This window comes from Poecilia mexicana, unplaced genomic scaffold, assembly GCF_051168715.1.
Source record: "Poecilia mexicana isolate PSO_F unplaced genomic scaffold, ASM5116871v1 scaffold_16, whole genome shotgun sequence".
In the NCBI taxonomy this organism is placed as follows: Eukaryota; Metazoa; Chordata; class Actinopteri; order Cyprinodontiformes; family Poeciliidae; genus Poecilia; species Poecilia mexicana.
The window spans coordinates 7,025,632-7,050,366 of NW_028263385.1; the positions used below are offsets into that span (position 1 = coordinate 7,025,632).

Here is a 24,735-nt window from a genome sequence, read left to right on the forward strand (position 1 = left end):
GTGTTACAAAAATAAGTTCATAATATTCTGACTTTATTCTGGTAAAATTACACATTTATCTTCATAATATGACATTATTTTCATGTTATTGCAACTTTATTTTCATATTATTTTGACTTTTTTCTTGTACGAGTTACTTCTTGTAGTGTTATGACTTTATTCTAATAATTTAATTCTTTTTCATTTGTATTTTTTACTCATATGGCTCCAATATTCTGTCCTACATGTATATTTATTCAGTATATTATCAGCAAAAAAGTGTTTTTGAATTGAAAACGCTGCTTATTTTCTCTTTTATGGCTTTTGATTAAAATGTGATTAATTTCACTTAATTAATTACAGACCCAGCAATTAACTTGATTAAAAATTTTAATCGTGTCCCTCCACTACTCAATATAAAAACAGCTTTTCTTTGCAGACCTCAGCAGGAGACAGGAGAGTTTTAAAACAAGGCTTATAATAAAAATCACACCAAGTGTTGAGCATCTCACAGATCACCTGAAAATGGAAATATCAGGTGATTTTAGCAAACTAAAATCAGCCAAAATGTTTGACTGATTTGTTGTGAAACCTACAAATGAAGTGGCAAAAAGAAAGCTGCTGTTGAAAGAGAGTCATAAATTATGCTTGCATATTGACACAATGAGAACAAAAGTGAAGCAAAATGCAGAACAATCCTAAAAATAAAAAAAACTGTTTGAGGCTGAAAAAGATCCAAGACCTGCAGCAGGATAATAACCCGAAACATTTAAACTCCCACAGAAATCCAAAGCTGCACTGCAAAAATACAAAATCATAACAAGGATTTTCTGTCTGCCGTTTAGTCCAAACATCTCATAACACTTAAAATAAAACAAAACTAAGTTACAAGTAACTTTTCAGCAACGTAAATAATTCCTTAATATTGATTTTTTAAAAGTACTTATTCCACTGGCAGATATTTTCCCCATGTTATAGGTGAAATAATCTGCGACTCATCAATATTAATGAATCGTTTATTTAGAACAATCTATTATATTTTGCTTAAAAGTTCCTTCTAAGTTAGTTTTGCCTTATTTCAAGACAAAAATACTTGGTTAGATATTTTGTTTTTGCAATGAATGACAATGAGTCATAAAACTAAAAATGGGAAGAAAATGTTGCCATAAATGCGAAAGTGAATGATTCTGAGGTCAAACTGAACATTAATCAGTGAAAAAACAAGTATTTTGACCTACTTTTTATTGCAATTATAGTACACTTGAAATACGTCGACACTAACTTACAAGCAACATGGGAGCATTTTAAGTAAATATTTCCTCAATATTGATTTTTTAAAAATTTCCAGTGGAAAAACATTGTTTACTCCCATGAAAATACACTGTAAAAACACAAATGTTACCAAGAACTTTTGGTCTAGCTTCTGATTCAAATACCTATATTTGAAATAAGACAGAACAAACTTACAATGAACTTTTCAACAAGATAAAGAAGTTTACTTCCTTAATATTAATTAAAAAGTACTGGTTCTTCTGGCAAGTTATTTCACTTATAACAAGACATAAGTGAGATAGTCTACCAATGGAACTAGTGCTTTTTAATTAATATTAATAAGCTCCTGTATCTTGCTGAAAAGTTGCAGGTAAGTTGGTTTTATTTTATTTTAAGTTCACTAAGATATTTGCACTAGAAACTAGATGAATCCTTCCTTTCAAACAGCCTGAAACATTTCTGTGATAATGGCTCTGGATCTAAACTTAACCTAGAACTAGAGCATCACTGGTTTCTTTTCTCTCTCTCTCCATGCCTTGTCTTCTTCAAAGAGCATGTGGAAGGAAAACAAATCATTTCACTCCTGGATTTAATAAAACGCGCGCCAGACGTGGAATCCGGGCGTTCCATTTCACTGTGCTGATAAAAGATGAAATATCACTAAGGCTGCATTAAACAGCCATCCACATTACAGCAGACTCATGACAAACTGTTAGCCGGGTCTTTGGTACCTGCAGGGTGATGAATGTGGGGTCAAATTAATAGTTACATGCCAGGACAAGACGTGCAGCTAGTTTGAAAAAGTGATGCTGCTTAGAGGAAATCATCCCAAAAAAAATCACTGAAAAGATTTGTAACCCGAAGAGAAACAATGAAAGCTTACAATCATTTTTAGAAAAATCAAGCATCTAAAGCAGTGTTTGTAAAATGTTTAGGCTGAGGATCATTTAATCCAATTAACAAGCACTCACAGACCACCTAATTTAAAATGTCCCTGCAATAGCACATCTTAAAAAATATACAACCATAAATGAGGATATCAGTTTTCTGGCCACGATAAAACCATACAAATCGAGGATGTTTTGAGTCATTTCCTGATTCTTAAAGCTTTCCAGTGATGTCTATCTAACACGTGGAAATAAAAAAATAAGTTGCTCTTTTACAAAGTGTTGTGTGAATTAATAACATCTTGGGCCTATTTGTAATTTAGAAGCATAATGAAAGAAAAACAGACTGGAGTTGCTTTGGCAGAAACAGAAATCATTTTCTGCGCTAGTAAATAAAAGAACAATTCACCCATTCCTTTTTATTTATCTATTTATTTAATTCAACTTAATATTTTTTCATTAAATAAAAATAAATGATAAAAGTAACAATAGCTGATGACGTGCGAGCAGAGCATTATAAGCAAGCGACGTGGTAAGAAACGAAGAACAGTTCTCACCAACTGAGACTCGTTCACAGCTAATGAACGACACGAATCCTCCCTTAAGGTTTGACTTTGCTTCCTCCGATCATGTCAGTAATCCTGGCGTTGTTTTCTTTCCGCTGGTATGTTCTGATTTTCTTCTAAAAGCCATCTATCCATCATTATCTTTAAACACAGTTCGTTGCTAAGCTAGCTGTAGCGTCTCACTTTGAGCTGACGTCACGGTAAATAAACGGTCGTTTACATGCAGTACCTGACAGACCACCAGGGGGAGCCCGTGGATCTAAAGACTGAAAGCAAACAGGAGAGGCTGGCCTTTGTTCAGCCGTGGACCATAAATAATAATCCATGCTGGTGTTTTCCGGGTTCCTGAAACTGGCTGATTTATTTAGTCCAAGAGGCAGTTTCATCCCTCCTTCATGGCTTCCTTCCTGCCACAGGCAAAGTATGCTGGGAAATCCTCAGCGGTAAACAAAGACAGCTCAGATTCTGCGTCTCCTGTCTGTGTTTTTGGATGAATTTGTTGTTTTGAAGGTGAATGTTAGTAAATCCACGTGTTCAGACTGTAAAATCAAAAAGTGCTTCATCCACAATATTTGTAGCTATATAATAAAATTGTCGCAATTCTGTTGTCAATTGAGAAAAGAAAGGCGGAAATTTTAAGGAAGCTTCCATACTCTTTACAACTATTGGTTCACCTGCTATTCTCTATTCGTTGTGTGTTCACTTTCATGTCATTCCTCCACTGAACAAAGCACACTGATTGGACACAAAATGCCTAAAAATGGAAGGATTAGGACCAGTCCAGTGGTTTTCCAAAGATGTTTCAGTGTGGGCTCCAAGCAGCTTTCTCCAAATTAGGTCTCTCTTTTGGTTTTGGCTTTTTTCACTGGCCCGAAATCCTGCTGACTGCGTTTCTCTGCTCTGTGATCATCTTGTATCACATGTTGGATATTTGAGAAATTATAGAAAAGAGAATTACTACAAAGAATAAAAACGTGTCTTGTATGATTGATTTTCTTGTGTAATGTATTTCGCCGGTGCAAAAAGTGCAAAAACAAAAAGCAGTAAAAACGCTTACTGAATAAAAATTTCCTTTCCACTGCTCTGCTAATTCTGTTTACCTTGTAGTATAGACATATTATTCTTTGTTTTCCATACTGTGTCTACATTCAGCTGCTTTCGCCTGCTAAATATATCTTTGTTTGGTCCTCTCACAGAGCCAGGCCTTGGCCCACTACAAGGGCACCAAACATGCCAAGAAGCTAAAAGCCCTGGAAACCCCGAAGAGTAAGCTCAAAGGCTCAGCGGTCACCAAGGAAACGGCCAACCAGGAGACCGCCAAGGGCATCAACACCTTGCAGGTCCCCAACGGCACAGACAGGAAAGGTCTGTGTTTTCCTGCCCTCCACACATTCCCCGACACACGCTCCATGTGGGCTTTATGCAGCTGCTGCACCTCAGCAACATTAACCTTAAAATGCACTTATTCCTCCTGGCGTTAGTTACACAAGTTCTTAAAATTCACGGGGTTTTTTTGTACTTCCATTTGGGTTTCTGCTGCTTCTAAAAACACTCCAAGTTCTTAAACAAAACGCCCAACCAGTTTTTGACAATAACTTAATGTTTTCTGTTGTCCTGAAAGTGAGCCGTTTCAAAGACTTTGGGAATGTAACCTCACTGATCAGCAGGCACTGCCCGTTACCTAGCAACCCCGGCCCATCACCTAGCAACCCAAGCTGAGTTCCAGCACATTTGGGCAGCTAGTCTTACCCAATGTGGGCTGTACAATGGCCTTTGAAAGCCATTTTGAAATTAATGAACATGTTTTGTTTTGACGTGTTTCATGTTATTGTTTGCATCCAGAAATTTTGCGCATGGAAGGAGAAAAGACGATTTTTTACAGGCCATCTATAGCTGCTGTGGTAGAACAATTCCTGTTATCAAAATGAAACCTGGAGATGTAGGTATTATTAATTTAGTGTAGTGCGCCACAGCAAAGGGGAAAATAACGCAGAAAACTCTTGTTTTCTTCTTTTTTCTCCCTTTCTCAGACTCGTTTCTATAGCAACTGACTGACAAAGGATCAGGATTCAGCTCCATAAAACAGGCAAACATTTCACACACAAAGAACAGAACTTTCAGTCTGTTACAGTCTTACGTTTTCAGGCTTGATGTTTATTTTGTGATAGATTAGCTACTGCAGCTAATAGCTAATCTAACCAAGTGGTGGTTGATTAGCTAATTTAAGCACCTGCTGAACTGATGATCTGCCAGAGCTGGTGTTTAGGTCTACTTTTTTAAAAACTGAACCAAAACACCAAATTCCACATCACATCGACATGTTAAGGTTGTCAGAGTCAAGCTAGCATAATTGACCTACTTCTCTTTCCCTTATATTTTCTTAATCAAAACCTCTAGTTGTCGTAGTGTTGACAATTGGTAGCAAATCACTGCGTCCCTTTTTCTGTTATGTATCAGGTGTACATTTAAGATTTAGCGCCTTATGTTGACAACTTGACAGCTAAAACTAATGCTACTCATCAAGCAGTTTTTTGCCCACAGTGGGAAAATGGGGGCATGATGTTGCGTATGTGACGTTACACTGCAACACGTCTGTAGCCTGTAGACTTATTCTAACCTGTTAAAGGAAGCACAATGGGTCACCTTTAACCCCTTTGGGCCTTGAACAAACTCTGTGGATCATAACTAACTACATACTGGTTGATCTGCCAGGTTAGAGGGAAAATATCAGATTTTTAAGCTTGCAGGAACAGGAGTGATTTTTGGTTCCTCTGTAGATACATATTTTCAGAAGGCGGTTTTTACTTTCCAAACACTTGATGCTCATTGTCATCCTTTTTACTGTTATTTCAGGTCACCTAGTCCTTTCTCTGTCAGTTCAGAAAAATATGTAAAAAACTGACAGTTACTCTACTGAAACTGAGAAAAAGGGAATACTAAGCTGCTCAGCTCGCACAAAGCTGGATATCTGGGAAAATGAAAACATTTTTCGGTCTTTCATCCACATGAAAACTCTGTGTTTGTGTTTGCTTGTGTTCACGGGAAAACAGAGATTTATGGTCCAGCACGACAATATATCCACATATTCACTTTTACAAGATTCCCAGTCGACATTGTGTTGTATTTTAATAACTTTATATTCTAATAAGCAATTTAAAAGTGGTTCAACCTACAGTACCCAGTATAGAATGTGATTAAATAAAAGCTAACTTGTACTATGATGGTTTGTTTGGAAGGTTTGCCAAGAAGAAATCCCGTCCCTTTAAAAATAATGCTAGAATAAAAAAAGTTAGATTTGTAAAGTTGCCTCCAAAAGAGTCACAGTATTTGTAGAACAGTATTTCTTGGATCAAAGTCAACACGCATAACGCCACATTTAGAGAAAAATACAGCAACACCTGAACTCTAAAGGAAGAAGTGAATTCCTGGAGCTAATAATAAACAAAGGAAAGGAAAGGGCTGAATCCAAATGCACTAAAGATAAGAATAAACCAAGAACTAACACACAAAACAATGACGTAATAAGGCAGAATTGAAGTAAATAAAGAAGAAATAATCAAAACAGAAACAGCTTTCACTCTTTTTTAAGGAAATAAAAACCTATGAAGGCTTAATATCACCCTTTATTTCAACTTCCATAACAGAGAATGCCAAAAGTTATTATTTTCTGTGTCTTTATCCAATGTGCCATTTTTCTAATTAAAATTTTGGCAGGAACACATTGTTGCTAGTAGATGCTAAAAGTGTATATTTGTGCTGTTGTGTGCAAGCAGTGGCGTAAATCCTCTGATGTTGTCCAGGTATTTGCTTCATGGTTATGTCCTGGACAAAACACGCATTAAATGGTTTGCAAAAAATAAATCTTTCAGCAACTGATGGGAACCAGATGCTGATTATTCGTTGCTCTGAGTTGGCAACAAATTGCGCTGCTGATAAGTCCTGTTCTGTCTCCTCGACGAACATATGTGAAGGATAATATAATCTTCTCTTAGTCTGCAGAAATTATAAAAGCTGGCACTTTGACTTTGGAAATTTAGAGAAGAAGCAGAAACATTGAGCTGTCTAGGCTCCAGGCCTGAATTTTCTTCAGCTTGTCCTATAACAAGAAGGCATAAAGAAAAATACTGTCGGCATTTAATGCACAATATGAGTTGTTTTATTCCATTTTAGAGAGAATATTTTAGAGATTTACATCCCTCCTGTAAAAATGTCAAAGCTAATTTGTGCTTTTTGGATTAGAACCTTGTACTCCCACGTAGGCTGCACTGTTACTCAATTATAAGATTATGTTTTTGTTTTTTTTACTAAAAATTGAAAACTACATTTTCCATTTGTGGTCTCTAAGACCATTTCTCATTGTAACAGAAATTTACGACTGTAGAACAGAGTTGAAGTGATGCAGATTTACATGTATGTTATTAATGAGTGTCTCTGTTTTTGAAATACAATGGGTCTGGGTTCCGACTCGGTACAGGACGTTCTATTCCTTAATCCTCAGCCAGTTCTCTGTGGATTTATAGGTGTGTTTGGAGTCCCTGTCATGTTGCAAGGTCCAGTTCAGCTTCAGCTTTATTTATTCATCTTTTTGCAGATAGTGTCACTTTGTCTTTAGTCCATCAAATGCACAGTAAATTTAGTGGTGGATCATATTATAGTAAGCTGGATTACAACAACAAAGCATCCCAGATCATGAGACTCCCACCTCCATGTTTCACTGTTGCTGTTAGGTTATTTTTGGACAGTTTCCAGACTGGCAGGCGTCCACCAGATAATCAAGATCCAGTTTGTTTGTCTGGAAAGTCTGGTTCATTTTGGGGAGGTGTGAACATATAACTGAACTCTGATGTGAATCAAAAACTCTGGTTTGCCTAAAAACTAAGGTCTCAGTTTGGTGAAGTTAACTTCTCCCAAAGCAGGTTGTGGACTACAGTGCAGGGCATTCTGGGTAAATACAACCAAAATAGACTTGATAGTTTAGCGCTAGTGGGAGAAATGACTCGTGGTTTTTTACCAAAGACAAAAGAGAAATCCTACTAAAATCTGATGTCAGCCCATTGTTGTCTACTTTACGTGAAAAAGGAAGTTATCCTCAGTGTTTTCTTTTAAATTATGTCTAAAGGTCCAACTGCGCTAGCTCTGTCAAGCCAAAACAGCCATGAGTAATGTCTTTAAGACTTTTTAATTTGAAGCGGAGCACGTTGAAATCGATGGGAATGTAGAAATCTCAAGAGGTGATGAAGAGGAGGAGAAACAAACAGAGGAAGAGGACAGAGTTGGCCGTAGGAGCTGCTGGTGTTTTGCTGCTACTGCCTTCAGCTTCATAATGAAACAATGAATGATACTTACCTCTGACTGAGTGATCCGGTAAGGGGTTCTATAGCTCTGTGTCCAGTTTGATCTTGGTCCGTCGGGATTTCTGGTTTTGCTAGCAGTTTAGCTCTGTTAGCACTTGAAAGAGCATCCAGTTCTGCCTGTCTGTTTTGCTCGTACAAATGACTCAAAGTCTTCTGGAGAGAAATGTTGAGATGCAAAAATGTAGGTCCTTTGGAAGTTGTGTTCCACTCCAGCTCTTGCACTGCGTTCTCCTTTCTTTCATGTGGGAAATTACCCAGATTTGTCTCAAGTTTTATTCTATTTTTTTTTTTTTTTTTTTTTTTTTTATCACAGCCAACAGTGACAAAGTGTGGCATTACCTAAAATTACGCCAGTCAAATGCAATACGATAAGCAACTACTGGGGTAAAGTTAACCTAGCTGTGTTTACTCTGTAGAGTCCAGTGCAGATTGGACCAAAACGCGCCATCAACCCATCGGGTGAAAAAATGGCGACCTCAGTGGGTGACAAATACAACAAAAGATGTAAATTTCTGAAGTAATTATGAGTTTTGGCGAATCACAAACAGAAATTTTTTAGTTCATAGGAAAATTACAACATATTTAGGCCAACAAGTAAAACTAGTCCTGAATCACTTTAAGCAACTGTGAACATAATAAACAGATAAAACAATGAGCCATAATAAGATGACAACAAACATTAATCAGTTCATTTTCCTAAAAAATATCACCTGCACGACTCTTTAACACAGACCTGAGATCTCAGGAGCACAAGGGGGGAGTTGGTTTATCGCAAGCAGTTCTGGTTAATGAATATTAATGTGCTCACATGTCAGAAGAATTAATAGTCAAGGCGGATAAATGCTGCATTATCTGAACGGCTGAAGTGTTTCACGGGCTCTAATGAAAGTCTCAGTTTGGTGGTGGAGTAATGGCCGCAGCGAGAGTAGGTGGAAACCACGGGGAGGCACAGCTCTGCTGGCTTTTATTGAAGGAGGATTTAAAATGGCTTGTTTTTGCTCTTAAATTCATGCAAATCATGGTGTTAACAATGCTGGCTGATTGCTCATTTCTGTTTTTAAAAATACATGTGATTGTGCCACGCAAATAATACTCTGTTTACTTCCATTTCCCATTTGAAGTCTGTGTTTTTAAGCAAAGAAACTTGACAAAAGGAGTCAAATGCAAGTAAGGCTGTAGTTTTTCCCCCTGAATTACAGGAGGGGAAAAGCTTTAAGTTGTCCAAATCACACAGAGCCATCAGAGCTGTCAAATTAAGATTATTTTGGCAGTCGGCTACACAGTGTAAGTCATTATGGTGAAACACTGCCATATTTGTCAAGAAACTGAGCACTGCTTCTCGACTTCTGCTCCTCACAATGTGTTTGGAATCAGTCTTTATTCTTTGACAGACTCCTTCCAGTTGCAAAAAAATTTAAATTAAAGGGAAAATGGGGCAATAGACGCCGATAAACTGACTAAATTACTCATGAATAATACATTTTCACCAGAGCTAAGTGTGTTGGGAAGCAGTCCTTATTGTTTTCTTTTGCTGAATTCTCACATTTATTTGCTGGAAATAAAAAATGTCTGTCGCACAATAGCAAAACCCAATAGCTTTATTGTTATTAAATGAGTTTAGATTCACTAAGACTGTCGAGTATATTTCAAATGCTCCTTCTTTAGAGAAAGAAAGCTCCTCAAAACGCCTGAAAAGCTGTAAAAACATGGAGAAAGTTGAACTTTCATACTTTTGTTTTAGTTACATTCCCTCTTGAAACATTTTGCTGAATGAAAATCACCAAAGCAATTAAAAAAATGCATATTTAAAAGCATAAAAATAAATCTAAAAACCCCCAAGGTGGCCTTTCTGTTGGTTTTCAAAGAATTGTAAAACTTTTCTGAAACAAAAAGAGCGTTTTGAGTCACTCAAACAGGAAGGAGTGATGACCACATATGGATTACGACGCATATTACAAATCGACATGTAAATTTTCATTTTTTGGACTTTTGTCACTGCCTTCGACTTGGATAGAAACTGCTAGAGCAGCACAATATGCAGAAAGGTTATTATTAAAGCATTTTTGCTGTACACAACGTGCCTGGACTGCGTTCAGGGCCGGTCCAAGCCTTTCTGGGGCCCTGGGGAGATTTTTATTTGGAGCCCCCAAACCAACACCAGATGATCCATCATTCCTGAGCTGCTCTATGTGTGACATAGCTACCATCATTAACATAATTTGTAATTAGCTTACATCGTTCATTTTAGCAAACTAAAAAAAACAACTCTTATTTTGAAATGCAGAGTGGTATTTAAGTGGGCCACATTATTTTAATCTTTTGAAAATAACATCAGGTGATAGGCACTCAGTTTACCATAAACAAGTACACATGTATAATAGCATTTAGTTTGTATTATTCAATGTTATTTTATATAAAAGTACTTTTTCATCAGTATTAAGGAATTATGTACTTAAAACAAGCTATCTGACTGAAAAGTTACTTGTAAGTTAGTTTTGTCTTATTTCAAGTCTACTAAAATATTTGCAGTAGAAACCAGCCCAAGGATACTTGGTAGTATTTTGTGTTTTGCAGATTTACCATCTCCATTAGCTGCATCTCTCGTTACATCTGTTCCTTTGCTGCTGGCTTTTAAATTCATTCTTCTCAGAAAAGTTTAAAATGATGATATTGTCAAAGCTTAGAAGTAGCTTTCAGTGGTGCCACTTCATTGGTTTGTGGTCTAAAACTTATAAAAACATGCAGTAAGAGGGTCGTTGTCCAGCCAGCCGCTTAAACGCTCTGATTCTTCATCACTGAAGGTGCATGTTGTCTGAGCTGGATGAGCATCTGCTCAGAGAGGTGGGATAAATTACGCGGATGACTCAGCAGCAGCCTGTTAGGTTTGAGTGTTCGTGTCCTTACAGCAGCACCACAGAGTAGAGGTTGAAAGAAATGCCCACAGCGCATCCCTCCATCTCTCAGTTCCAGCCCAGCGCCTGAGGAAATGTACCCTGATATTAGCTATTAAAGAGCAGATTGTCAGGGGAGCAGCGCCAGCAGCGCCGACGCAGCTGTGCAGCGCTGCAGCCAGGCAGGAGCTGCAGGACCGGCCCCACGGTCCCCGTAGCAAACAATTAACTGGCCTACCATTAAATGTCAATTAATGGTTTATTACATTGAAATTAGTTCCAATTGATTCACTAATAACGCCCGGTAGTGCAGGTAGATGACATCAAGAAAATACATGTCAGTCTGTCATTTATCCAGAGGCGAGTAGAGGACTGAAAATCAGCTCAGAGCAGAACCACTTCAACATATTTTTACTCAGATAAAAGTGAAAAAGTATTTGGTAAAAAGTTTAAAAAGTACTGACTAACTGATCAAATTATCAATCATTTAATATTTAAAAATTACATCATCAGACGGACCAAAATATAAAGTTAAGTGGAAATTGTGGTATTTTAAGGACCAAAATTACAATAATTCATATAAATAACAAAATAAACTTTTTCCAAATCTGTTTCTTTCAATAAAAAACTTATGAAACTTTAACAGAAACTGCAGGTGTGTGTCTGTGTCTGGTGAATTTCTGGTTAAAACGTGTTTGTTTTTCATTCAGTGGGTAGAAAATACAGAAAATTTACTCAAGTAAGAGCAGAAATACTTCATAATAAATTACTCTTAAAATTTTATTATATTATTAAAAGAAAAGGTTAAATTTTTATCTGCTATTCAACATCAGATTAATAAGGTCATAATATATTACCTGGTAAAAGAACTGATTGCCAACTAAAATCAGAAAGTCTGAGGCAGCATTTATGCTAAATTAATGTAACAATTATTGAACAGTAAATAAAAGTGAGAAGGAATAAAGTAAAATTCAATGGTTTTTTTTTACAGGAGTTACAGATGTTTGGTTAAATGAGTGACTGCATTTAATGGAGCAAAGTTTTAACTTTCCTTCAAGAGAAACCACTTTGTGTTATTTAATATAAAAAAAGATTTCAAACTGCTTTGAAATCTTTAAGAAGATTGTTGATCAGTTTCTCCTTAAAAGAAGATCTGGAAGATAAATGTGAACATTTCTATTTTAAAAACTGACATAATTAGCAAAAAATGAAATAATAAAAGAGTCCCAGAGGCTGAATGAAATTTGACAGGACTCTGGGGGTTTGAGGAGTTCCTGTCCTTTAAGTTGTGACAGGTTATAATAAAGCGTCATCATTTTAATTAAAGAGGCTAATCCGGCTTGAATGGGGAAGGTAATCAAACCCTGGGGGAGTTTTGTGATTGTCTGAAAGTTTAAGCAGAGTGGAAGGATTTCTTTCCCTCCTCTAATGCTAAAAACGGAAAAAACACAAAATCTTACCAAGTATTTCTGGCCTACTTTTTAACACTAATATCTTAATACACTTGAAATGAGACAAAATAACTTACAAGGAAGTTTTAAGCAAAATATGGCAGCTTATTTTAACTCCTCCATAATATTGATGAAAAAGTACTAGTCCCACTGAAGAGCCGGCCCAAAGCATATGCGAGTTAAGCAGCTGCTTAAGGCCACCACACCAGCAGGGGGCCCCAGAGAGAACCAATATAGGAATATATGTATATAAAATAACACTAAATAATACGTACACATGGAAAATATAACATGATGTGAGCTAATTACAGATGCTAATGGTAGTTAGCATGTTACACACATATAGTAGATTAGGGACGATAAAGCTTCTGGTGTTGACTTGTTGGTATTTGGGGGCCTCTGAATGAAAACCTGCTCAGGGCCCCAGAAAGTCTCTGTCCGGCCCTGTTCTGCTCTCCTGTGTTAGTCTTCCATCCATTCATCCATTTTCTTCCGCTTCATCCGGGGTCGGGTCGTGGGGGCAGCAGCTTACCACATAAAATCCTTGGTGATATTTAGTGTTTTGGCAGTGAAGGAGCCATCAGGTGAGGCGTGTCCCACCTGGACCGGGTCTGTCCAGATTTATTCTCCCCGTCTTTGTTGCCTTCGGCGTTCCCTCCGTCTCAATTCCTCCACCTTTAATTACGTCCCGTCTTCGATTACTCGCCTTTAATCTTATCTCTCTCATCCCCACCCTGTTTTTTTTTTTCTCCTTCAGACTTGTTTGTTTGGGCTCAAACTTTTCTTACTTTCCCCGATCCATTTACCTCTCCTCCGCCTCCAGAATCAATCCTCTTATCTGTTTTCCTTTCTTTCACCTGGTTTCCATCTCCTACGTCTTTATCCCGCTACCTCCAACCCCGCTGTCGGTGCTGCGCTCGCCCTCACCATCTTTAGATTGATCACAGTCATTACCTCCATTAATGAGAGGGGATTGAGTTCTTAACTGGTCCTTGCCGAGCCCGTTAGGTCACACTGACTGGGGATATGGATTACTGGAAGATCCCCAGAACGCGGGCCGTCCAAGGCCAGCCAAAGTACACTTTAATCACCTGCCCCTCCAACATCAAATGGCTCTTTAATGACGCTGTGGTGGATGGGTTCACCCCCCGACACAAGGGCAAACACTCACACCGACCCGGTTCTGGAGGAAGTAGATGGATCTGGACAGCGGCGGCCCGTTTCTGATTATTACTCATTTTCCTTTCATCTTGCACGGCTTTTATGTTCAGGTTAAATATGAATGAACTGTAGGGTAATGTGAGTTATGTGTTATTATCATCTGGAAGAAATGTGAATAAAAAACAACTAAAGTTCACTATTTATCAGACATGGAAACGCTGAAACCAGAGGGAAAGTTCTGTTCATGAGGTGAAACTGGTGTGTTTTTACGTTAGAGGTGAAACAATTTATGGATCAGAGTTAACAGTTGGATATCATAAATAAATATTTAATTATAAGTTAAAATGAGCTTCCATTATGATGATTAATATATTTTGAATGGCAGTTTTGTTTTCATAATCTGTCTTATTTGTTATTTTTGGTTGTACGCAACTTTTTTATTCAGTTTTTTGTTTTTAAGTTGTTTTTGGTTACCATGTTGTATTTTGAATATTAATTGAATCTTCCAGCTCCAGTGTGGAGCGATCTTTTGAAAATTTAAGTTAATTGTTCTGTGAGCTTGCATTGTTATGCTGTTAACAATATATTATATTGTTGTCCCAAAACAACAATATAATAATTTATTGGGAAAGTTTATTGTTTGCTGTTGTAACATAACATGAATGAAAAGCACAGAAACTCATGTTACTGTTTCTGGTATCATGAGGAAAAAACGCTGTTTTTTCCTCATGATTCCTCATGAAATGTGATTCCTCACATTTATTGGCATCTGTTGTAAAGATGTGAAACCTTAAAGGGACCTGTTATACAAAATTCATATTTTGCACGTTTCACTTCTATTTCGGTCTCAACTTCATCTAAAAACAGACCAAGCACTTAAAAAAAAAGTAAAAATAAGAAAAAACATCTAGGTGGCTTTCGGACAGAAGTTAATGCGTTTTGGTGTCTGGAAAATGAGCTGATTTTAAAATGTAACATCAGAAACCAGGTACAGCCCGTTGGCCAGCAACCCCAGTGAAGCCCAGGCTGTTACCTAGCAACCTAAGCTGAGTTCCAGCATGTTTTGGTCAGCTGGTTTTACTGCTGTACAATGGCTGCTGGAAAAGACAACTGTTTTATTATTGATTTATCATTCAGAAACCACTTGCTGCATTATTGTTGGTTGTGCAGGACGCTCCACTTTTGCTTTTCAAAGATGTACAGATTTACAGCTTTCCTGTACAGCACCATGGCCATCATATATTTTGTTCAGTACCTTTTGTTTTGAAGTTATTTTTGTCTTTCACAGTAAGTAAAGTTTATATCAGTTTAGGTTAACTTTATTGTGAAATTCAGTTTTTTATTTTGAAAGGCTTCATGGTTGGATTGCAGAAGCACGGATCAATGCAATTTCGACAGTTTGTGGCTGTTTTGATGGAAAGGAAAAAAAATTGTAACAGGTGATTTTTAAGTTTGTGTTTTATTGATAAAGAACTTTTGTTAAATTCACGCAGCTTTAACATGCGACCGTCACTTGTTCAAGGTTTCTTCAAGAATGACAGTCAGATACTGAATCTGTGTCCATAACAGCCAACTCTTCTTCTTCTTCTTTTTTAAAATGTGCTTCAAATGTGCCAAGATCTTCTGTCAAAAAAGAGAATATTAATATCTAAAAAGTTAGGTAACAAATTTAAAGAGAATAAAAAGCAGAAAATTTCACCACAATACAAACATTTTATTAACTTGCGTCTGAAAAGTTGAACATAGAATGCATTAAATGACCTGAAAACTCATGTTTTCTCTCCACCATTCTGGGTTGAAACCAGTGAGTTATTACCAGGCCTTGCAGAACCTGCTGACATGTTGAGGAGGTAATTCTACTCCTGCAGCCTGTTACTACGGGGCAGGAACGCATATAAAACATGCAGGACACTGGGCCCCTGATGGCTGGATTTGGAAAGCTCAAGAAAAACTCCCCACGTTGATTTAGATGCTTTTTTTTCTCCAGCTGTGGATCCATTTGGGGTAAAAAGTATGTGAATCCCTGAAGTCTGGCTGGAAGTCATTCTCTTTTTGCTCCTAAACCGTGAAAAGTTCAGCAGTAGCCCACAGGCACAAAAACCCGCCTGGCTGAAACCGACCCCAAACCTTTTCCTGGGAATCGCACTCAAACCTGGCAACGCAGCGGCAGAGAAGCAGGTGTGATGGCAGCCGGATGGGGACAGCAAGCCTGACTGAGTTAATCGCTGTGATTTCAGGCTGTTTTGATGCTCGGCTCAGTGCGGCCGCCTGGGAGTCCATGGCTGTTAATTGTAGGAGCGAGCAGGTCGTTGGCGGCCTGCTAACCATATAAACATCAGCCAAGGTTAGCAGTGTCAAATAACCACTTTACTAGAATTTAAGGGAGCTAAAGCTTTACAAAAGTATGACTTTTATTAAAACAATATATGTTTTTATATTGAAACTATCACTGTTTTTACCCTTTGTTATGAGACAATCTGAGAAAAGATTGAGCTCCTCTGCCTTCTCCCATGCTAACTAGAAACAACCAATCAGAGCCAGGAGGCGGATCTTAGCGCTGTCAATCACCCTTCGTGTGGTGCTGCAGCCACCATTGATATGTAACCAGCTTATGCTGGTTATTATTTTATATATTATATAATGCTACTTATTAGTTATGACTAACTAATGCTAGTCATGACTCGTGTTATGACTAGCATTAGCTATGACTAGCATAACTCTAGTTAATAAAATTGGTGTTTTCACAGATTATCTGTTTCAAAACAAACTCGGAATAGACAATCAATTAACCGCATGATAAATTTAAATTGGTTTGTAATTTCTATTTGCTGGATATATCATTTTTATATTTTCTCTTTTTTTCTACCAAAAACTGGATGACAAAAGTTTTCAGTCTGGTGTTTTGGTCTCAGCCAGCCTTTCCTATTTGTTTACAAAGACTTCATAATACATTTTCTGTATTATGTAATATTTATTGATTCATATTTTTTTTGTTTATTTTAGATATTTAAAATGACTTCAGTGTTAAGTGTTCATTGGAATTTAAAGTTTAGCATTAATTAATTATTGTCTTAATTATGAATTATTCAGTTTACAATGTTTAAATGAAATAAATAAAGTCTGAGAGGTAAAAAAAAAAAAAAAAATTAAAATTAAAATTAAAATCCCCGCTCTTTGAAGTTGAGGAGAAAACCTTCAAATGTTCCTCTCATGATTTTGGACCTAACAGCTGGAAATAATGGCCTTTCTTAAATCTGTCGGCAGACATTTGCAACGTCGGCGGGAACACGCGCGGACACCCAGAGGTCAAAGACCACAGGTGCTGCGCGCCGCTCCGCCAGCGCTCAATCATGCGCTGGCAACGGTAATCAAAAGGCGCCCTTGTTTGAGGTCAGGAGATGGACAGATCCTGTCAGGAGCGCTTTGTTAAACGACACAAAAGAAGAGCAGCAGAGTACAGGGAGAAAGGGCATCCCTGCCAAACTTAGTTAAATGAAAAGTTTGAGTTGTTTCAAACAAAATTCAGCTACTGTCCAAGTCAGTGACTCGATGCGAGCTGCTGCGTTTCCTTAAGTAGAAACTTTTTGAAATACTTTCTGTTGAGCGAACTGATGCCTGGGATCGATTGGACTGGACTGGACTGAAGAGCCTCGAGACAAAATATGTTGGGAATACTAAGCTCTCATGTGACGTCACACACCTGTAAACTTTGTAACCGACAGACACTTGGGCAGGCAGTTGCTATGACAACAATAAACAAGCCACAAGCTTGTGCTGCGTTCACAACGACCGCGCTTCACGCATCAAAAACGCGTCTGACGTTTCGAGTTCGGACATATTTTGTACAGCATATAGATCCATCCTAACCTGTTCAAGGAAGTGTAATAGGTCACCTTTAAAATACATTTAATGCCGTTTTTATAATTGTTTCTTTTCAAAAAATTAAATAAATTGAGTAGACTTTATATAACAAAGTATAGATCAAAAATAGTTTAAAATATCTGGGAATAGAAATGTTTTTCTGTATTCTCTTTTGTTGTTTACACTTTTCTAAACATAGAATGTAATTTACTGAAGTTGCAGATTTTGCTCGACTGCAGAGGAACTTCATTACCACTTCCAACTTTGACCTGAAAATAAGAGTTAAATGGTTCAGCAAAGTATTTAAAAAGAAAGAATAAGTGATTTTTTTATGCTAAAGTATGTAGGAGGTAGATTCGTAAGATGCTGTTCATTCTGGTTAAATTTTATCGATGGAGAGAATGGTTCTCGGTGCCGCATGAAATTCCCAAATTGCAGTTTCCTAACTTTGGTGTCGTACTCCAGCCTAAAGTCTTTCACTCTGTGGGGTAAAATGGGGTGTTTCTTGAAATATGTTCTGACTTTATAGCATATTTTTACCATCATAAACCACAGCCTCATTGCATTTTGAAGCAGTCCTTGTATATTCATCCTCCGCTGACTCCTGCGAAGATCTGCATTCAAAAGCTGCAGCGGGTTTTATGATGGAGCTGCAAATTTTATAGCTGGGGTCAGTCAGGTGTAAAAGGAGAGCATTATGGGTAAAAATGTGCCTCAGAGCCATTTCAGGAGGTTAATGGATTGGATGCTCGCAAACACTCAGATAGTAAAAGTAAATATCACAGTGTGTGCGTTTCCATATGTTTATTAGGCGCTCATTCAGAGCGAGAGCGGTATCATCACAAATTTTACCACTTTATTTAGATAATTTCTGATACTTTCAGAAGCCTAATTTATCATCTCCTGCTTGCGCTTCTGATTTCGTTCGACTGTGGCGATCTTTGTTAAACTGTCGCCTTTACAAGGTGTTTGTGGCACCAACTGTGCCGGTATAAATAACGGCCGTATATCTAATGGTCCACAAAACCAGCGTGACATAATTCACTATTGATTTGCTCTCCGGGCTCGCGGCTCTTCATTCGGTGACGCTGCAGTGCGGAGAAGTCTGAGGCGTCGGCATCGATCAGCCGGCGCCGACGAGGAGGAATTTCATTTTTTGGAAACGTTGCAGCCCATTGCGGTCCCTCTGTATTCAACGGCCGGGACGCGTAGTGTTGTTTTTATGAGTCGAATGTATCGATCCGCTGCCGTCTTTGTTCTTGGAAAATGATAAACAAACATTTCTGTCAGGGTGGAGCAGCTCGAGGTGTTGGACACGGTGCAGATTCACAGCTTTACGTTATAAATATGCAATATCAAGATTAACTTTAGATGTGGGTAACAAAGCATTGGCTTACAGCAATACTTTGAAAACTGCTTCTTGTTTACACTGCAAAAACACAAAACATTACCAAGTATTTTTGTCTCATTTCTTAGTTCACTTGAGATTAGAGAAATCTAACTTACAAGTAACTTTTCAGCACAAAACAAGTAAATAACTTCTTAATATTGATGAAAACGTTCTAGTTATATTAGCAGATTATTTATCTTTTATCAAGACATTTTTCCAATATTATAAGTGAAATGGAAATAGTATTGTTTCATCAACATTAAGGAATTATTTACTAAAAACAAGCTCCTATGTCTTGCTGACAAGTTACTTGTAAGTTTCTTTAATTTCAGGTGTATTCAGGATATTTGCATTGGAAACTAGACAAAAATACTTGGTAATATTTTGTGTTTTTGCAGTGCAAACAGGAAACAGTTTGCAAATAATTATTATTTCAAATGTAATAAGATATTTGCACTAGAAACTATTTGGTAAGATGTGTTTTGTGACTTGTATATGTAGGTCTTTCACAATAACAAATTTTATTGGATGATAAATCGTTCCAGGAATTATTGCGATAAACGATAATATTGCTGTTTTGAGAACATTTTCAAGTGATGTAATGTAAATAGTGGAAGAACAGATAAATTATCAATAAACATGACATTCTAATGAACATTTAACACTGGAACTGGAAGACATTTTAAATATCCAAAATAAATAACACAACAAATAAAATGAATAATAAAGCCTCTAGAAACAAAGCTGTCCTTCAAGAAAAGGGCTGGTTGAGACCAATAAACCAGACTGAAGAATTTTGTTGTCCAGTTTTTGGTAGAAAGAGAGAAACGAGAAGAACAGCAAATCAAGAAAATGGAAATTATTGAGCTCATTTTAATTTATCATTTGATTAATTGATCTACTTGAAAACAAAACTACTATCACATTTAGATTAAAATACTAATTAAGTAAAAGCAAAATATTTTTTAAAAATGGACCAAAACATAAGATTGGACGTTATCAGTAATGAAACCCCGAACTGAAACCTTTGTTTGGATCAAAGTTTTTGGTTTTGTCTTGATCAAAAAGCCCTGAAGGTTCAAATTTAACAGGCTGTATCTGAATGATGCTCACAGAAATTACAGAAATTGGTCTATTTGAAGTTCAAAGCTAAATTTTCTATGGTTTAGGAAGCAGCAGCAATTTTATGTCCTCCACATTATGTTGAATAAAATTAGTCGTTTTTTTCACAGACTATTATTTTTGCTTAGGGGAATTAATTTCATTATTGCGCCTCATTAGTGTCAGCAGTAATAATTAAAAAAAGCATGGGAACAAAATGGAAAGAATACAAATATCTCATAATTTATGAATGTATTATTGCTCATTATTTATGGGGATCGCTTCAGGTTTCACTCTGTTAAATAAATTCATAAATGAGGTGAAACTGAGCCTTATGTTGTGTTGCTGTTGCTTTAATTATAAGTAATGTACAATTAGACTCGTGGTTTTATTTTCTGTGCCAAAACATTTTCACATCCAATTTCAGAAAACATGAGGAACTAACCATCAAGTTTATTTTGAATCAAACAGAAACTTCCTGTGATTTGTAAACCCCTTCATTGATTTAAAACATGCTAAGCTTTTTTTTTTATCTGTTTATTTGCTCAACATTTTTCAAAAGCTGCTGCAACAGGACCAGATCTGTCTGTTCTTTACACACTGATGCACGTCTGGCAAAGCAAAGCAGGAAGGTCGTTTATTTTGGTCCTGGAGGGGAAAAAAGTTTGATTTTCTCCACTCAACAGACTCTCACTGCACAAACTCTTCTTGGGACAAACCGCATCGCTTTCTGTTCTCTCCAGACAGACAGGAGAGTTTGTGTCTGACATATTCCCTTTCTATCACTATTTTTTATTTCACAATGGTGGGATTTTTTAATGCATTTCTAATATTTAAATGAAAAATCCGCAGAATGTTCCGATTTTTTTATCCGATTATTTGATTAATCATCCAAATTTAATAATCGGTTACTAAAATAATTGTAGTTTCAGCCCTAAACTAAACATAATTTCCACTTATTTTCCCACAGATGCCACCTCTGGATCAACGGCATCCCCCCTGATCAGGCCAGCGAACCCCACGGCGACCCCAGCTGCATCCTCACCTGAGCCGTTAAGCTCTCTGAAAGCTACAGGTGACGCGGCCGCCTCCGACGCCACCGTGGCTTCTCACGGAGAGGAGAAGCTGCTGAAAACAAACTCGCCCTCAGAGACGCAGGCGGAGCAGAAGGCCGAAGCCGAGACGGAGACGGACACGGAGACGGAGACGGAGGAGGAGAAAGCCCGGCGCCTCCTTTACTGCTCGCTCTGCAAAGTGGCGGTCAACTCTGCATCGCAGCTTGACGCTCACAATACTGGTAAGAAGAAAAACCAATATAAAGACTTGATCTGCTGCATGAGTTATTTCTAATTTCATAAATAAGATTTAGGCTTAAAGAGAGAAAAATATCTCAAATATAGATTTTTTTTTAAGTTTGTTCATATAAGAAATGCATATGGTCACTAACAGGGCCGATCAATAGATCAATAACAACATGTACCGCGATAGATATGTGATCAATATCAATAGATAATAAATCTTGATAGATGATTCAATGATTTTATTGAACACTAATCCAAAGCCGAACAAGAAAGAAAGGCTGGTGGAAGCTTTGGTTACCTAGCAACGGCTTGTTAAGTAACTTTTGGTTACCTAGCAACGGCTTGTGGAGTAACTTGCACTGCAGCAGTTTAAAGTTTAGCCACGGTGCCTTTTAACTGTTTAAAAATACATAAAGAACAACATGGAGTGAAAACTGTGGATAAAACAGGAAAACTAAAGTTACCAGCTTGGCAGGACATCATACAAAAAACAAATCAATTACACTGCAAAAACTCAAAATATCACCAAGTGTTTTTGTCTAGTTTCCTGTGTAAGTATCTTACTACACTTGAAATTAGAAAAAAATAAATTGTAACTTTTCAACAAGATATATGAGCTTGTTTAAGTAAATAATTGCTTAATATTGATGAAAAAATGATAAATTATTTCACTTATAACAAGACATTTTCCCTTGTTTGCAGTAAAAGAACTTTTTCATAAATTTTAAGAAATTATTGACGTAAGCTCTTCTAATTTGCTGAAAAATTACTTGTAAGTTAGTTTTGTCTTATGTCAAGTGTAATAAGATATTTGCAATAGAAACTAGACAAAAGTATTTGGTAATATTTATGTTTTTGTAGTGTACCTATCTGCTGATAACGTCTTAAATCATGATGCACGTTTCCAGCAGCCCTGTATAGAAATAATGTTTCAAATCCCTCTGCCAACAAAATGTTTCAACACACGAATGAGTCTGTTGCTTTGCACAACCACCAGCATCCAGTTGATTTATATAAAAAGGAAATTCTTGGAACATTTTAATATTTATCTGCAGGATTCCCAGCATGACTGTCACAGAAACTCCTACACAATAAAGCTCTCATCTGAGCTCAGACAGATTAATAGTTACACCACCTTGTGCAGAACGCAGCTCTGATTCAGAAGAGAGAACAAGTTCCTTTCATAACCAAACAGCTGGGGTTTTCTCTGACATCTTTTGTTCTGTCAGTCATTTTTAGTCTTTGTAACATTCAGACAGAAATTGTACCATTTATTAAAGGGTTGATACTTTTGACAGTTTGGAGATTGAACTCCTTTTGCAAGTGACCTGATATGTTGGTAGCATGAATGCTAATTACCAGTTTTAGTAATGTGCAACTTGTGACTTCATATATATAATAAAAATATATAGAAATGCAAACTATATTTATCTTCTCCTGAGGTTTTATATCCTCTTATGTGATGTAATCACTACTGAACATGTTTTATGGTGGAGATGTTGCAACAATCACTGCAAGGATGAACTGATGTATAAAATATCACAATATTTTGTGAGAATGATAAAAATTATGATTAACAAACTATTTAATACTTATTTTTTAGGCGACTGTATGGCTATGACTACATGAAACAGCATTCATGGGGCCACAAACATAAATACTGCTCTTGAAAAACGTAACTGAAACTGCACATAGTAACTGCATTTAATCATATTTTCAGATTTACTGATATTTGTTGATGCTCTAATGGACCAACCAGTGGAGGAAAATATTAAAAATAACATTTCTGATAATACTGTCAGTTTTTGTGTTTGTCCTTGTATTTGATTTTCAGTTACAAATCTAAAACAGAACATTTTAGGTACAAAACAAGTCCTTTTCTTTTATTAGTTGTATTTTTTGTTTTTGCATGTCGTTTTAAGTAGGGCCATAAATCTCCAGCAACTTTTTTTCTCAGAAACAGGCTTCATCACAGCCAACGTGGCTTAAATATGGTTTGTTTTCAACTCGACGATTTTGGCCCGCAGTACAAATCACTACGCTGGTTTAGAAGAACACAGTGCGTTTACATGCTGCTTGGTCGCTTGGAAATAATCTACTTTATCGTCCATGGATCACACCGGCCCGGTCCGGCTACTTGTTCTGCTTGTCATGCAGATCCAGTTGATAATAAAGGAAAGTTATCCATCTCTCAGAAACAGATCCAGCACATGGAGCCAAAAATAAACACGTTTATTTGGAATACATGCGGCCTTTTCAAACTTGAATGCCACCTGATATTAAAATAAAGTAATAATTGGTCAAGTTTAAACTTTTGATGTTACAACGTTTCTCTTTTTCTTCTTCTGTGTTGTTTCAGAGGCTGTTGATGTTTTTTTTTTGTAACTGTGTGTCAAACAGCATCGGTCGGTCTTTAGTAACGTGGGTTTTGTTTTTTTCCTCTGTAATGATGCAATTCTATTTCATAATAATAATAATACAGAATGTCAAACTCAGTTTACTTCCAGTTAGTGTCTAGAGAAACTACAAACCCTGTTAGCAGCCTGTGTGTTTCTTTTGCTGTCATAAATATGAGCCTTCCTGACTTTCATGCTGTTCAGGTCAAAAGGCTAAAGAGCTTCAGAGCTGCACGTTTTCTGTTTCCAATAAAAACTTTAGAAACCTTTAGAGCGCTCCCCTAACCCCGTTTCTTTGTGGGTTAGTAATTGTCTCTCCTGAGTCAAACGCAGCTCAAAGGTCAAATATGTAGCTTTTAAAATGGTGAGTCTTTGATCGCGGATGTTTTAGGATAATTTACAAGCTTCAACTCTGATGCTCGTATCCCAGAAATTGCCTGAGCAGCAGCGGCGAGCCTCGTATTTGAACTTCTTTTCCTCCATCGCTCCCTCCGGCCGTTTCTCCAGAGGTGACAATCATGTTGTGACACGTCTCGTTTCCTGTTCTGACCCGCAGGCACGAAGCACAAGACGATGCTGGAGGCCCGCAGCGGCGTGGGCTCCATCAAGTCTTTCCCTCGACCGGGAGTCAAAAGCAAATTGGCTTCATCCTCCAAATCATCAACTGGCCTGCAGAACAAAACCTTTTACTGTGAGACGTGTGACGTGCATGTCAATTCAGAGACTCAGCTAAAGCAGGTGAGATTCACAGGCTTCTGCTGCACAGACTGGAAACTGGGCTCTGGTTTTAAACTGAGGCAGAATTTCAATGCTAATTTTATTGTTTCTTGTTCTTTTTGAATTGTTTTTTTTTTTTAAAACCAAATACTGTGTTTCTCACGCAAGTATGTCATCTTGAAATTCACAGAATTGAGCCGGAGAAATTGTTTAGCACAATAAATAATTCACATTTGCATAACATGTCAAAATATTTCATGGAGGCTCAATGTGGCGCTTTCTGTGGGAAGCCAACACGCCTCCCTCATGTGTGCTGTTGCATCAGCTGAAGGAGGATAAGGCAGGAAATAATAAATCAGAGCACAACCCCGTACTTTATGCAAATGATGTCTTTGAATACTGAAACTG

General features: G+C 37.2%; 1 protein-coding gene across 1 annotated transcript in view; it reads left to right on the top strand.

The window, feature by feature from the left end:
- Positions 1–24,735, top strand: part of znf385d (zinc finger protein 385D) — a 93,411-nt gene that overhangs the window by 60,175 nt on the left and 8,501 nt on the right. The window contains exons 4-6 of the mRNA XM_088013936.1: positions 3,901–4,069; positions 20,884–21,210; positions 24,167–24,348. Coding sequence (XP_087870062.1) covers positions 3,901–4,069; positions 20,884–21,210; positions 24,167–24,348 — 678 coding nt within the window. The remainder of the gene's footprint in view (positions 1–3,900; positions 4,070–20,883; positions 21,211–24,166; positions 24,349–24,735) is intronic.